Source organism: Apiospora kogelbergensis (assembly GCF_038363985.1).
Source record: "Apiospora kogelbergensis strain CBS 113332 chromosome Unknown utg000012l_segment0_segment0, whole genome shotgun sequence".
Lineage (NCBI taxonomy): Eukaryota > Fungi > Ascomycota > Sordariomycetes > Amphisphaeriales > Apiosporaceae > Apiospora > Apiospora kogelbergensis.
In genome coordinates, this window is record NW_027117429.1 from 889,327 (window position 1) to 905,034 (window position 15,708).

At 50.9% G+C, this 15,708-nt stretch overlaps 5 protein-coding genes across 5 annotated transcripts; 3 read left to right on the forward strand and 2 right to left on the reverse strand.

Annotated features, from left to right (window-relative positions):
- Positions 1 to 735: 735 nt before the first annotated feature.
- PG998_014687 (family A G protein-coupled receptor-like protein) lies at positions 736 to 1,980 on the forward strand (the record flags this gene model as incomplete). Its single annotated transcript, XM_066881503.1, has 3 exons — positions 736 to 1,257; positions 1,311 to 1,543; positions 1,602 to 1,980. 3 exons carry the CDS (start codon positions 736 to 738, stop codon positions 1,978 to 1,980), a joined length of 1,134 nt encoding a protein of 377 aa, XP_066723634.1.
- A 664-nt stretch (positions 1,981 to 2,644) lies between these two features.
- Positions 2,645 to 3,901, reverse strand: PG998_014688 (uncharacterized protein; the record flags this gene model as incomplete). Its single annotated transcript, XM_066881504.1, has 3 exons — positions 2,645 to 3,531; positions 3,586 to 3,675; positions 3,802 to 3,901. The coding sequence occupies 3 exons, from the start codon at positions 3,899 to 3,901 to the stop codon at positions 2,645 to 2,647; spliced, it is 1,077 nt and encodes a 358-aa protein (XP_066723635.1).
- A 2,539-nt stretch (positions 3,902 to 6,440) lies between these two features.
- PG998_014689 (Amine oxidase) lies at positions 6,441 to 7,203 on the reverse strand (the record flags this gene model as incomplete). The annotated part of the gene is made up of 3 exons (XM_066881505.1): positions 6,441 to 6,988; positions 7,019 to 7,086; positions 7,178 to 7,203. The coding sequence occupies 3 exons, from the start codon at positions 7,201 to 7,203 to the stop codon at positions 6,441 to 6,443; spliced, it is 642 nt and encodes a 213-aa protein (XP_066723636.1).
- Positions 7,204 to 11,772: 4,569 nt separating this feature from the next.
- PG998_014690 (uncharacterized protein) lies at positions 11,773 to 12,309 on the forward strand (the record flags this gene model as incomplete). The annotated part of the gene is made up of 1 exon (XM_066881506.1): positions 11,773 to 12,309. One exon carries the CDS (start codon positions 11,773 to 11,775, stop codon positions 12,307 to 12,309), a length of 537 nt encoding a protein of 178 aa, XP_066723637.1.
- A 1,367-nt stretch (positions 12,310 to 13,676) lies between these two features.
- On the forward strand, positions 13,677 to 14,240 carry PG998_014691 (uncharacterized protein; the record flags this gene model as incomplete). Its single annotated transcript, XM_066881507.1, has 2 exons — positions 13,677 to 13,835; positions 13,890 to 14,240. The coding sequence occupies 2 exons, from the start codon at positions 13,677 to 13,679 to the stop codon at positions 14,238 to 14,240; spliced, it is 510 nt and encodes a 169-aa protein (XP_066723638.1).
- Positions 14,241 to 15,708: the final 1,468 nt, after the last annotated feature.

Below are 15,708 nucleotides of genomic sequence, written 5' to 3' on the forward strand. Positions count from 1 at the left end.
TGACTCTCCTGGCAGCTCTCCTATATTACCTACTGACGTAACGCGACACACGAATGGGTAATATCACCGTGACAAGCGGCGGGTAGTTTGTGTCGTAACTAGCTGAAGATTTTCACGGAGGCCATGGCCCCTAGTAGGTGCAATGAAGCGCTAGTCAAAACTAGCTGGATCCATCATCCATCATTGCGCCGGAGATCTTCCTTCTCCACCACTCGGATACAGGCTCCCCTCCCCCATGGCTTTGACCTGCCGTCCCAGACTTAGAGGTGTTTGATTGACACGGGTACAGATCACGGGGCCTGCCTGCTTTGATTCCGCCTGGATGGAAGGCATGCATTGCAAGCAGGCATCCGGTCATGGGGACTATCATTACTTCACATAAACTACCTGTTGTCCCCGGATATTGGACGCAATTAATTGCTATCAGCATGATCCGGCATCCGCTGAGCTCTTGCTAACAACAGAAAAGGCGTTGGTCTCGTGGATTGCTCACGCTCACTTGGATCGGCGAGCGCGATACGCAACCTGGACGAACTATATACGCACCGGTCCCAAGTCCATTTGAGAACCTCCAACTCTCTCCAATTTCCCCGCTTTAGTTCCAAGGATGCCTTTCTGCCGTGCCCATCCCCTTGGCGCTCCCTAGAGTATAAGGTTTACAGGTCTGCTTCCAACGTAGATACGGTTTCGATGCCGGCCTAACTCAGCTTATTAGAGCACCAATTTTCCGGTACGATGTCGTCGTACGAGGCGTCACCGGAGGACAGCCTCCTGCATATGGACGATGCGACCTTTAACGGACTACTGGCTATCGGCTGCCTGGCGGCGGTGTCCTTCCTGTTCACATCGTGCCTGTTGGGATTCATAAGCTGGCGGATGGTGTCCTGGAAAAGGTTCTACACTAGTTCCATCGGGCACAACCAATCGATCGTCCTCGTTTACCAGCTCCTCCTAGCCGACTCCCTCCAATCCCTTGGATTTCTTATCTCGTTTTATTGGGCGTCGGAGCGCGAAATTATCGGGCCTAGAAGTGCTTGCTTCGTCCAGGGCTGGCTGATCCAGATTGGAGATGTCTCAAGTGCATTCTTCGTCTTGGCCATCGCAATCCACACGGTGTATCAAGTGGTGTTCTCGAAAAGAGTATCTCACCGAGTATTTCTTGTTGCTGTTTCATCCGTTTGGGGGCTTGCTTTCCTCCTAACCTCCCTGGCGCCCATTGTTGGCGGGCGGTATATTTTTGAGCGTGCTGGTGTTTGGGTAAGCGACATCGGCTTGCAGAAATCTTCAAGGCTATAGCTCACCATTTCCAGTGCTGGATTAAGTCTGACCACGAGGATCTTCGACTTCTTCTGCATTACCTATGGATCTTTATCATCGAGTTCGGCTCAATTGCCGTGTACACTGTTGGGTTCTGGTTCTTATACCAGGCCAAAAGGCCCGGCTCCACGTTTAGAAGCGACGCAAGCCTCGAAAGCTTAAATAAAGCCAGCAGGGCGATGCTTGCCTATGCTCTAGCATATACCGTGATGACACTACCTCTGGCGTAAGTCGGCCACCCCATTTACTGCTGTGGAAGTAAGTCGCTAACCCTTATCTGATAGGGCTGGACGAATGGCCAGCATGTCGAATCGACAACCCTCCAACAGCTACTTCTTCGTTGCCGGCAGCCTCTTCACCTCGTCAGGCTGGGTCGACTCGATTCTATACGCGATTACCAGAAGGTCGCTGCTTTTCAAGGAAATGTCAGGCCCGGGCGCGGCACGACAATCACTTTCCGACCAGCTGCGGTTGCACAGAACCGGGTTCGCGAGGCAGGGCAGTACCGACGACATATTGGGAAAAGATGCCAGTGAATTCAACGGAATTAAATTGGAAACAACTGTGATGGTCGATGTTGAATCCCCAACCAGTTCGGTGGCGCCGAGCCATATCTATGAGGTGTCGGCAAAACGACACCTCACTCGAGACAATATGGTATGAGGAGACATTTTTACGAGGAGCTCGAACACAGGCGAAGGTCACACATATCCTTCGTAGGCGGTCTATAATATCTTTCGTGCGATGCGAAAGCAAAGTTTCGCTACATTCAACATAATAATCGATTAGGAAGGGGGGCTCTGCTCTCGTTTCTACGGGAAACAAAGCTTCCCTTTTGTTAACTACAATGAACAGGCTGTGCATGGATAGCAGGTTGAGCGATGGAATTTCTGGATTTGTACTCTCCTGGATTTAAAGGAGTAAGCCCTCATCAGGGCTAGGTTTGTCATGGTGTCTGTCATAGCTAGATAGCTGCATACGGACAACAAACTTGATTCAGAAAAAAAGCCCCGGGTTCGCAAACTGGCCCGCACATAGTTGGTAGCGTCAAGTACTGCACGAAGACAAGCGTGTCGAAGTAGTTTGAAGTCGCATTGGGTAGACCTCAGTGCAAAGCATGCGGTCAGACTAGCGGTGCGAGGAGATACAAATCAGAACGGCAGCATCAAAGATTCGTGGTATAGCGAGTGCATGATGCACTTGTCAGTACTTGGGAGTACTACCAGTGGCCGGGGATAGGATTGAGTTCTGAATGGGCAGTGCTATTCTCCGACCACCGAACTGTGCTAGCATCGCTTCCGGCCAGCGCGTGGACTGCCGATTACCGCTAGGCGCTCGGTTTTAGACGATGAGCGGTTCCGGCGCGCGACGAACGATTTCGGTAGCCGTGGCTTCGCCTTTTCGTGGACCGGTCCTGGGCCTTGTCAAAACGCAGCGCTGCTGCAATTTCACTTGATACGACCGCCTCAGCAACCTCGTCAAATTTCAAGCGCCAGGCGGTGTCAATCCTAGCCCATTTTTGTTCCGCAATGCAGTAAAACTTCGATGCTGTACCATAGTGATCTCCTACGCGGGCCAAATACTTAGTATAGTTGACTCGTGCGGTTTCCCAGTCAGCCTCGAGCTGTCGCAAAGCAGCAAGATCATATTGCTCAGGCTTATACGATTGTGGCTCGATAGCGAATGGCGAATGCGAGGGTCTGGTGCTCAGCGGTGCTGACGGGATGAGAGGTGATTGTGGCGCCTTGGTTGCATGTGAGGCAGGGAAAAGCGAGTTCTGACGAGGGCATGGAGATACGGCATCGTCGCCCGAAGCATTAGTCACCTGAGCTGGTACAAACGAATCAATTGTCAGTACACATCGTCGCTCCGCCCTAGACCCAATGCTCTCCGCCTTTTTCGCATCAACTGGTAGCGGAAGCACAGAAGTCGGTGGAAGAAAGTGCTCATGAGTTTGATCCAATGAGAAATGGCCAGAAGTCGATATTGATGAAGACCGACTGGATGGCGCCTTGGACAATGCGGCGCCAGATTCGGACAGAAGCGATTGGAAAGTGCAAACATTCCACAACTTCCACCTTGTAAACGATGGGAAATGAGAGCCGCTCCGTTGGCTCAAGCTCTTGCTCAAGGTGCAATCACTCAGAAAATCGTGGTCGTATCCAAAATCTCTTGGGACCGGGTCAGCATCTTTGTGGATGCACGACTCATCACCTACACATTCTAGGTTAGTAGGTCGCTCTGCACGTGTGAAATAACGACGCTCACGGAAACAAACGTGAAGACCACGATACTCCGACGCACCGTTATCAGAGCTGTTATGGTAGCCGAGATCAGGACACTGAAATCTCGAAGACCCTTTTGGATGTCAGGGGAAATCGCTTCCCATGACGAGCTTTTCGAAAAAGGCGGGGTTAGCTGCATTGTCCCTCAAGGTGCCTAGCGTAAAAAAGCCGAGGAAGGATTATGCCATGAACGACATACAATCGTGATTCCAATCCATGTCACTGTTCCCATCTGCGAAGTTTTTGCGTTCGTCGAGTGAGAGTAGCAAACGTAACGCCCGCAACTTGTTTAACGTCATGTTGAGTGAATACTGCAATAGAGCCAAGTGCTACAAGCGATGTGTGACGCTTGTTGCAGGCTGACGAAAGAGCAGATAAGTAATGAATATCGTGTTGTGCCCGTATCTACGGGAGTTGGATTAGCATAGAACTGATTGATGACATACGTCGATTCATGGACGAATTTTTTCATATCTCTTTCCTCGTCTTTGAATTCCCAAGTTGTTAGTTGTTTCCATTCTCCATACCATATACGGTAGGTTTCTCTTACTTATAACTAAATGATACAGTACCATTGATTTGACCCTACACACGAATTGCTTTGCTTTTTCCACTCACATGCACTCTTCCTCCAAATGAGGAACCACCTGCAAGCAGCACATGGCATTCCGAGGCAAATAAAGTGCGTTATCGTCATGCAGGAGGTTGCATCCGTGCAGTTGTTCAGAGCTGGGGCTGGATTAGGCCGCAGCTCGCTCTGCAATGTTGAGGAGTTGCCACGCTTGTAGGGCTAAGGGGACTAGAGAAAGCTAGTTGGATGTCTCTCTTGGATCAGTGCGGGGACCCGGAGCGGCTTGGTCCACTCGAGGCGGCCAATTCCAATCAAACTATAGTGTGAACAGCCAGTACAGATTAGGAAATTGTATATATGATCGCAATTAGATATCAACCGCTCAGTTGCAATGATTGTGTCAATCTGCGCTGTTGTTGTCCCGCATCCATGTATGTACTTAATGTTGACCGTGCCCTAAGCAAAACACTCGCCCCAGTTTCCCCCAGCCATCGCAAAATCGAAGACTTTCTACAATCGGCTCAGCTCGCATCGTCCTAAGTTATCTGCATTGCAATTTTATAGTGGAATGACTTTATCTTTCACCAAGATCTTCACACGCTCCTTGTCCCCATCGGCATACGTCATCTTCTCAACATACAACCTCGCTGCGAAGGGTACCGTCCAGCTTGACGTATACCCCTTTGTCTCCAATGGGGATCAGCCTATCAAGTACGAGGACCCAAGGGCTACCCAACGATATGTTGAGGCAAGAGATACTTGGTATAAAGCTCAGCCTCCGGGAACCTATGTGGATAATAAGATATACCGGAAAGCAACGCATTTACCAGTCTATATAACAGAACAAGTTATGACTGGTGCCTAGATTTGAAGCAGATAGGCAGCCAATGTACGACTTTGGCTGGGTCGAGGGATTGGACGAGAGAGGAGATGGTGGATTATTTAGACTGGGACAGGTTCGAGAACGACCAGATGGATGCTCTGGTAGCTCGAGAGTCAGGGAATGGTCTTTCTAATAGGAGGGGCATGGGGGAACTTTGGAGGAGGGCAGCGCAAGGCCAGGAAGAACAACAAGCTCTTCATTCAGTTACATAGAATGGCATATGAGATCGATTCAATTGAAGCGAAAATATGTGGATTGGTTAAGATTACACTGGTTGGTATGAAGCTCCAGGACTAATGCAGGGTAATGCTCCAGCTACTTATCGGCTCCGTTCGAGATTTCGTCGACCTCTCCCGAGGCAGCTCCATTGAAGAGAATAGTGGCTCCCTCAAGTTGGAACATGACTACACGGTGGATGCCACTGTCGTAGTCTCCAATTGCACCCTTTTCGACGTGGTGCGCCGATTCGAATAGGAACATCCAGTAGTATACCTGTCTTCCATAGTTGCCTGCAGACCTGTTGGCCCGACTGTTGGAGTGTAGCGCTGGAAGAGTAGCAATGGCGCACTAGCGCGACCCAGCAGGACCAGGCTCCGTAGAAGAATCATTATTAGCGTAGAGTCGGTTCGCAACCCTCGTCTGTGTAGCGTCTGTGTAGCAACTCCTAATCTTCTGGACGGCCCCAGCGGGGACGGATTGAAACGTAAAGTACTCCACTGTCAATCTAGCGGTCTTCGCTGCTTTCTAGCGGAAGTCTACTAGGGCGACTTAACTAACTCGGTCCCCGTTGCCTGCCCTTGTACGCCAATCCAATAGCAGTGCACGTGGAGAATGTGCTTATCTTAACGACAGGTGGAACCCTGAATGCTGAATCGATTTACCATCTGATAACGTTGGTGGTCTTAGTTCCCTCCAACTGCTTCAATTAAAGCACAAAACAAAACGAGCTTTCATCAGCCAAGGGTGTCTCATTATGTTGGGGGATGCCCCTCTGCACTTCTCCACAAGCCTGCCAGACTCCAGATGTATATAAACTCTTCTATAGCTATGCTCTCCACTTCTATTCGGTCCATAAAGACTTCCCCTGTTGTCGGGCGTAGGAGTAGAAGGCCAAGGCATTTCAACAATATAATTCTTCACCCCCACCAACACATCAGTACTTGCGCATTGCCTCTTTTCCCGAGGCCGTAACAATGTAGTGTCGCACTATTTCTGTCCATCGAAGACCTTCAAAGAATACTCGGTGGTAGGGAATAACCTAGTAAGACCAGGAGGAGTGGTGAGAGTGCAAAAGTAGTCCTAGGATATTAGGCCTAGACATATCTCTCGACGCTACGGATATGGGCGTTGTCGCTGAACTTTTCCGTCCTAGGCAACGAGCCAGTCAGAAGCCGGGTCCATCCAGTTCGGCAAGGGCTTTGGCGTAGAGCTCGTGGGTGGCGTGTTGCTCGGTTGTCAGGAGCGGCACGGCGAGTTGTAGCGGATTGAAGTTCTTGAACACGTACAACGTACTGACGTTCAGGTAGGGCGTGATACCCTGGCTTACGAGGAACGCGACGGGTGCCAGGGCTTCCAGGTGGTACTTTGTGAGGAACTCACCAAAGGACAAGAGCAGGTCCGGCTCCACGGGGTAGGTCAAGTTAAACCCCGTGTCCAAGGCCGGGTACTTGGCCCGCTGGGCGGCATAACCCATAAGGGCAGCCGCGATGGCTTCCTGGTCTGGGGGAGGGTAGGTTGCATCGATCTGCCCAGTCGAGAAATCCGCGGGGACAGTCCCATTGCCCCCGAACCCCTCAATATCAACTAGGGACACACCAAGACGCACGAAGTAGTTTTTCACAGTAGTCGTGTTCTCAAAGACAATGACCCCAATGTCGATCGGGACTCCGGTATTAGGGTCCACATAGGTCTCGGCGTGGCCACCAAGCTGGCCTTTGGGCTACACGGCAATGAAACTCTTACCGGCGTCCTTGAGCTTCACCGCGGTATAGGTTCCGGATAAGCCGCCGCCGATGATAGCCACATCGCGCCTGATGACGTCGATGTCGTTATCGCCGAATCCGTATTCGCAAGTAGGGCAATGATCCGAGAAAAAGAGCAGATCAATAAGCCGTGACTAACCCCGCCAGGGGTCGTTGATAAAACATTTTTCCCGGAGCGCCTTCCCAAGTGCTCGGATAATCAAAGGCTGTTCAGAGATAATATTGCAGAGTTACGACAGGAAACACGCACAAACAATGTTTAGGTCTGCTTATATATTCACTTGAACCATTTTGTAGGTTCCGTGCTAATATTACACTTCGGCTTCTGATGTGGTCGTATCAGGGCTGGTTGCTGAATGTCTCTCCAGTTGGGTGGTTCGTGAGAAAGGGCCACCCACACGGCTGCATGCTCGGGGGTAACGAACCGTCAGCAGTAGGTTGGAAACGACCTATAAGATCACAGACCTCAGGCCGTTTATCTGACGCTGTCATCAACTGAGGACAAACAGAAGTCCTGGGGCGTTCTCCGGATGTTTTTGCACCCACAATAAGCCGAACGAATTGACGACTATTTCCCCTATTCGGCTGGCTTACCTACGGCTTGAGGGTTGCCGTCCGCGGGATGATCTGCAGTGGGACTTCAAAAGTTCACCGGAGAAGGAAATGATGGCATCCGATCTCAGACGTTATTGGCAGGCCACGCTGTCATTGTCTCATCCGGAGGCGCAGGGTGTGAACTGTTTATTCCATCCAAAGCAACTGGCAACTGGCAACCCGGCTCACCTCACCCAGACTTCCTGGCGTTGTGGCATTCTTTGTGCGTGTTGCTTCATTTTTCTTACCCACTACTAATGAGCCGAGTGTTGGAAGAATTATTCCGGATGCGCCGCCCGCTTATGCGAGAAGTAACCCTTCTTATCAGACTCGTTCTTAGAAACAGAAAGAACTGGGCGGGTTGATGGTTTTGTCGGAGTGGAAAGAAGATTGGTTAAATGAGGACATGCAGTCGGGTTATGCGCCACGCCATTTGAGTAACTATTTTAGCGTCCCCGGGACTTGACACAGATCTGTGCAGCAGCCAAGACGAAGGTTCCACCTGCTTTGTTGGAGTCAACCGTAGCCCACAATAGGTTTACTCGGGAAGCGGCAAGGTTGGCCCTGTGCCTCTAGAAGGGGGCAGCGCTGAATTGCAATACACAGGAATACGCCTTAAGCAGTGCCGCTATTAGATGTGGGAGTGAACTTCAACAAGATAATACTGCAATGTCTTCTGTGCCGCTATACAGAAGAAAGAGACATGCCGCGGATAGTTTTGGTCTATTTCTTTTGGCATTCGTGCGATCTTGTTGATCTCGAGATTATAGTGTCGTTTAGTAAAGGCCAAGCAACAGGTATGCTTTCGAAGCCAGAATCACAAGAGCCACCATTGTTATCGCGACAGGGTTCGGGGGCCCAAATTACGCTGTTAAGAAACCTTACCGTAGGTCGTCACTCGATTCATTACGCTAAGCTACTAATATCCCATCTCTCTGTCTGCTTCCAGGTGGTAGGATTGGCTAGGTGAGTTCTAGTATGCTAACACAGGCTCTGCAACGTTCCTGCGACATCGCCAAAGGAGTGACGGGCATTAGTGCATTGTCAAGGCCGAATGCGTCTTCTCATATATGAACTTCATGGGGAGTTGCACTTCGACGTCCACCTTGACATCCACTTTCTACTGCACCAGCGCGATCGTAGTTGCAATAATGTATGGGTCTTCCCCCGTCTTTTGGGCGTTGCTTTTTTGATCGCAAGAAGTTCAATCGGTTGACAGGTTCGTCGAGAGAGATTCCGCATTCGGGGCAATCAAGATCGCCCCGGTATGAGGGTAAGGTAAAGGGCCTCAACCGGGGAGCGATTCGGGGCTCGTGGAGGGATAGTCGCAGTTGGCGACGTGGAGTGTGGTTTTCGCGATCGGCTCGCAGGATAATAGTTGGACAGGGGCCTTCCGACGGCATCATGTGCGCTCTGTATGTGTCTCGGTCGAGAACAACTCGTTCAGGTCAACAAATATAGTTAGGCGCGTGGTATTGGGTTGGGTGTCTCTGCATGATGAATCAGGCGCGAACTGAGCGACCGAGCTGGAGGCCATTGCCCCTTCGAGCTCGAATCGAATCGGCACAAAAAGACTGATCGCCGGTGAGGTTTGAGTTCCGTGTGTGAAGTTGTGTATGCTCGGTCTTGGTATCTTGGCCCCCTCGAGTCGGTTTATCCAACAATCGGCAGCACGAACGTAAGGATTCAGGAACTCGATAGAACCCAAGGTGCTGAGCGCCCCGCATCAGAGCCCGCAGAGGACGATTGGCCAGGACTCGTCGCGTGTGCGACTAATAATGCTCCAGCACAGCGACTGGCCAGCGGACATCGTGGATAGCAGGGTCGGCTTCCTTCCACCAACGTGTAGCTATCTCCTGGCTATGTCGTGACGGACCGCGTCAACAGGTACCTATGCATCTGCACAATCAATGTACCAGGCGCCAGCTGTGCCTGCCCCGTGCGTATCCACTAGTTACTGTGCTGAGCCTGACGTACCATACAGCAAAGACGATGGCATCCCCTCAAAATCAGCAATTGCGAGAGCAACTAGGTTCAAGGCGGTCTCCCTCGCCGCCTTGGCACTGGCGAAATGCTGCCGAGGTAATTCTGTTAGATGGAAGGTATCGGTACCTTGGAGGCCGATGATCCGACCAGGACCACTAAGGGAAATATGTACTGGGACAACCGCGTTGTACCGCAGACATAGGGTTCAACCAGACACAACCAATCACGCGTCTGACAAATTCAGGTAGTTGCCGGACGGTTGGAAACAGCAATGCAGCGTTGCAGCAACTAGCCTGGGACTCGCTCAATGTTCCATTCAGAGACAAGGTCCCAAATGTCCCTTCCCCCACCCTCCAGGAATGCGCCATTGTGCTTGCCGCCATTATCGAACCTGGACAGGCTATTCCCCCGGATTTGCATTCCAAAGTTGCCCTTTCGGCTTAGCCGCCCAGGCGTTAATAAATTGTGTGTGTGTGTGTAGTATCGGCGTAGAGGTCCCGATTCACAGCGGAACCAGAAGATTCCTACCCAGCGTCGTGCTTTCGGTCCGCCACATCCGTTGTCAGTCGGGAGTACGATCTGACCCGGCCATCCCGACCCATCTGACTGGGCATGGCTAGAACAAGCAATGGCTCGATTGAGTTGTAGACGAGCTACAGCATGCTCCAAACGTCGGTGATAGTCCTCTCTCACCTACAGTCTCAAGAGTACTCCGATCATTCGACACAAGTGGGTGGATTTGGAATGATCACGGTCCAAGTCGAAAGAGTATGAACTCTCAAAACCCTACCGATACCTTGAGCGGGCGACCAAGCATTTGCGAGAAACCGACCACGCACGATCCACTCGTTGAGGCCGACACATAATCAGATGACATTCAATCTGATGGAAGGAAGGACAAAACATATTGCTTATCAAATGGTTTCCATACGGCTCGATACCCCGCAAGATACTGCGCAATTCGAGGACTGTGGAAACCTCCGAGCAGGCCCCGTCGCGCCTCCGTTTGAAGCAGCTGCGAGCCACCGGATTGAACGCCGGCTGGACACCGACCTACCGATAACTGTTGATACAGTCCAAGGTTCTTCCATGGAAGAAGCAGTCTCTTATGTCCCGAGTGACTTAGGATCGAACTCAACCAGTCAGATGCAGGGCTACGACTGGTATGAATCAACGGTGGACTATAGCCGCCAGCAGCATACTAGCAGTGGCGCAACAACTGAGCGACCACACGGACACCAAGTCGTCGTACCTGGCGGTATTACACGCTGTGGCACCTGGAATAATGTTGGACAATGCGAAGCAGGCTATGCGCAACTAGAGATCCGCCCTCTCAGCAGTTTTTACCGCGGCGTTAACAGCGCCGAGCTAGCTCAGTACCAAAACGAGCTTAGCGATATCGAATACTTAGTCGAGAACTTGGGCCGAGAAGTTGATATCTGGGAAAGCAAGTGCGGGTCGCCATGCCCTAGAAACAGGCGATCAGCGCGAATTGCGACTAAGAGCTTATGAAACTATGAGTACCGCTGGCTACTCCACGGCGCCCCACGGCAGCCTTGCTAGATGTTGTAGTCTGCGTCCATCAGTCATGCTCCTGTCGTCGATTTTGGCACCTGCGAGAAATGAACCAGGTGAATACTCTTGTTCCGACAGCTTCAACTCTATTTCTCCCATCAAACGCTCATACTCTTCGGTGTCAATGCTCTGACCATAGGCCTCTACGGCCCGTTCAACAAGATTTTCCTTCTGAAGCACCAAGTCCTTGTATGATTGAAGGCTACGCGCGACAGAAAGCCACACAGCTTGCTGTTGGAGTAACTGGCGCTTTTCCTTCTTTAAATTATCTATTTCCATGACATTTCTGCGTCGGAGAGCCTGGTAAAACCCATCTCGATTGTGCTTTATTTCTTATTGCTGCGGGTGGGGAGAATCGTTACCGGATCTGGCGAAGGTTGATGGATGGTCCTCTGGAGAGTTGGGGCGGTAAATGCGGGGTCATCATGGTCGGTAATGGGTCAAGAGTGCGTAGATTAAAGGCTACTAAGCTAGAGAATGGGGAAATCATATCACCTACCCACCCACTAATCGAATTGCTTCAACGCTGGGTCGGGCGTATTTACCCCCCTGCCCATAGTCTTTTGTATAGGCGTGTCGATGCGCATAATACCAGCGTGGTTCTGCAACGTGCCTCCTCAAGCTCAGCTCGACGCTACGATGGATGCGAATGACGACGTGATATACTTGGGCACAATTGCCAGAACGCGTCAAGAGGTACTGGCCCCGTCAATTGCTAGGAGCAGACGGCAACGGGAGCCTCGATCTCATCCAAACCCGCGGGCAGTCCCATCCAAGCATCTGCAGCGTGCCCAGAGCGGCAACAAATCGAGCTGCACGCGACGCCAACAAGGACGCACACGAGGAGTCGTACCTGCCAACGCGAGATCTAAATTGGTAGAGGTTGGACATGTCAAGGACTCCACCGGCATTCGGCATAAAGTGTACGCGTACTTCAACCGACGCAGTCGATTCTACCACCAAATCGGCCGACTGCTTGGAGCTAAGCGAATCTCACACCGTGTCGTCGAGTATCATCCGCTCTTCCAGGGATACTCGCGCGAGGAAGTGAAAGCTGCGGTTCTCAGCCGCTTGGACACGAAATTTGGTCCGTTTCTTGACGATGGCGAGGCTTAGTAGCGTACGCATGTCGGTTCCTTCTTTCTGGGAATGGGTGATGTGGTGATCCGTGTGTAGCCCATTGGTTTGTGCGACATGGGCAAGCTGTGCACATGGCGGATACTTCAGTGTGCCCAGAATGGAAGCTTGAGCATCTGGAAAACGATTGCTGCATACCACACGCTGTCCGTGCTTGCTTAGTTTTTATACGTTTTATGTTAATACATTTCTCTTCTTTGGTACAATTTATCGTACATGCGTTGATGCTCATGCACCATAGTGAGTGCCTGATTCGGTTGTTGTGATCTTCCGACTTGGTCCCAGCCAAGATCGCTCTGCGCTACAGAGCTTGCACGATTCCGTGGACAGAGGTCCAAGGACTCAAGACGATGGGAGACCAGCTGTTGCCCAGCACAGTGTTCACTGTGCAATCCACACGGGTCCTGCAAAAGGCGCCAAACGAACCGCAATGCAGTTAGGCCAACTCGAAAGACAGAAGACATTACTGAAATGAAGGCGACAATAGAGCTACTGCGGGATGAGATACAATAGATGCTGCTGAAATCAGCGATCTGATGTTGCTCATTCAAGACCCCCAATTTGAATGTCGCTGATCCCGAGCCTATTTGGTTTCAGCCTCTTGGGCTTGAGAAGCACTAGGATCACCTGCTATGTACGCTATGTACCAACCAGAAAGCACGATTCCCAGTAAAAGAGTAATAACGAATGGTGAGAACAACATGCGAAACATACTGTGCACGAAGACATCGGGGTCCGTTCATTTCGAGAAACCAGAAATACGAGCGCATTTGGACAACAAGCACGTTCAAATACGGTTTTCCCTGACATTACTCATGATGAAATTGCAGAGGACAAAGGGTTTCGAGGTTTGCTGGTTGCGTAGGAGGAACGAAAAAGTTATGATACTGGCCACCCACGCTATGGAAAGAGACCGTGTCCGCAGCGCTGCAAGGCTTTACAGCGTGGACCATATAGCGTTGAATTGCCGCCAGCACAGACACCCTTCGCGACATGGTTCTATACCGAAATCACGGAATTGAACAAACCTAGAGGGATCAGCAGAAGCAGTTATACTGAGACTGAGGGGGTGGCTGCTGTAAATTCACTCGCCGCATTGTGCGACAAAAGTGTGCAGGTTCAATCAAAACGGTCCAAAGGGTGTGGGGAAGGAAGGTGTTGGTGCTATGGCCTTATCAATCAACGTCCCCTCCAATTCCTGCGGGCCACGTTCTTCTTGCCAACTTATAGTAAGCCGGGCGCACTGCTCCCAAATCTCCATCCATAGCCACTGCAAGATCATAGCAGTATCCTCCAGAGATCAGTTCCTACTACTGCATGGCGCGCCCATGGAATCAAGACAAGCAATGGAAACCTCCGAACATCGTCCCGACAGACCTCTAATTCAGAGCCTTTGTGAGGTCGGACCAGCGGCAAGGAAACTATTACGCCAACAAGGACCATTACGCGAGTACGAAGCGAGCGAGCTACATCTTCAAATTTATCGCCAATTCAAGGCGGAACATGTAAGTGATTGTTTTGACGTGGTCCTACATTAATTGACTAGCTATAACGCTCAGCAAATGAATATTCTACGCAATGCCAGAGTCGATAAGAAAAAGATCACCGAGGTGCGGGAATACCACCCTCGCGAACTTGATCAAGGCTCGATTACATCGCCCGAATGGACTATTACCGTATTCATCCCCCTAGGTCCTATCGATACACTAAAACCACCCAAAGTCACATACCAACCCATCAAAAATCAACTACGTGACACGCAACCCATAGCATGGCAAGTCCAGCATCATTTCCAGATGGCTGGAAATCGTCGATTGATTGTGGAGGAGGGTCCGATCCATTTCCTCATGGTTCAATATGATTGGAACGTGGTCGCGGATAGGGCCACGGAAGGATCGCATCAGGAGTAAGCGAAGTGCTAGATATTATCTGTACTGTAGCTAGAAGACTCCGACAAGGACAGTGGCAAGAAATGATTGGTGCTGAAATCTTAGCTTTCTGAGTTACTGTTTTCACATAGAAATTGCAACATGTTATTCGACGGGAACGGAAACATCAGGCGTTTGGTTGGGTCCTGAGGTGTTCCGTAAGTTCAGGAGTGCTTGAGCACTTTCCAACCTAAGCCAGCTTGGACTCCGTACTGCTAGTCCGGTTACTTGTTTCGGAAGATCTGACCCGTGTCCCTCTTGCGAATTACATATCGGCCCCTCAAAACGCTGCGCACAAGCCCAATGAGCCACGCCTCTTGTGGGATCCGGAAAACATCAAGGATGCGGCCGAGTCGGTCGGTATCGGCAGTCCATAGGTCTGCGAGCAACTATGGACGCCAGGACCGGAAACAGCGTGCGAAGATCTTCGAGTTCTGGACTGATGCAGCAAAATGAGAATACGCTGCGGGATGATTCAGGCTCTGTGGTGACTGAACTCTAGGTCGGAACGCTACAAGCGCAGCGGTGGGAACATCTGGCTCTGGCTTGCCCACCAGAACAGGCATGGACTGCAGTACAAGCTGTCTGACGTCTAACGCTACTTGCGCGACAGTTCCGATTCTGCATTACAGTAAGGGCCGACTGAATTTCGGACCGTAAACAGCCCGTGAGCCTTCGAGCTGATGCTTTAGAAAGAGAGTATAGTATGCCACTGGATGGTTCTGGTCTCTTCTGGAATTGGCGCACTTGAAAAAGGATACAATTGAAGACTACGGTCATGCGGACCAAAGTGGTTGTTTGGCCTCCCAGTATCATTTCTGCATACTACTTACTCGTTGGGAATTGGAGGGACCCGAAAGTGCCTCGTGCAAGCAGCAAGTGCGCCACGACCAATAATAGGGCGCGACAGGATCGGCGCCCGATTGTGTCCCCATTTGCTACGAATTTGCTGTTGTTCGCTGGCTTTACTCATTTGGACCGACGGCGCCATCAGCAGCTCTACGGCCTGATGCCTACATCTGCCCTACCACAGCTTAACCATGTTACACTCCTGTACATCCGAAAGGATACACACAGCACGATATCCGCAATCCGAATGCAGAGCTTGGTAAAATACCTTGGCACCGGCTACGAAGAAACACCTCTTGATCGAAAGTCTAGTATCGCAAGATGAACTGCATATACGTCAACCCGTCAGTACTGCACCGTCCCTTTTTGAAGATTGTATTTTGAGGTACCAAGCCAATGGGACCGGAAGTCACTTTAGGTAGCGTGGCCAAGAATAGATGCAAATAACTGAGTGGTTGCCGCCTTATCACACCGGTTGGTACGGACTAGAAGAGCTGCATTGAAGATTTGGGGTACAACGAGCGCATGCTACTATTGGAGTATCTGAGAGAACCGCCAGATGCGTTTGGGCTGTTGTGAATGGGATCCAACTAGCTTACAC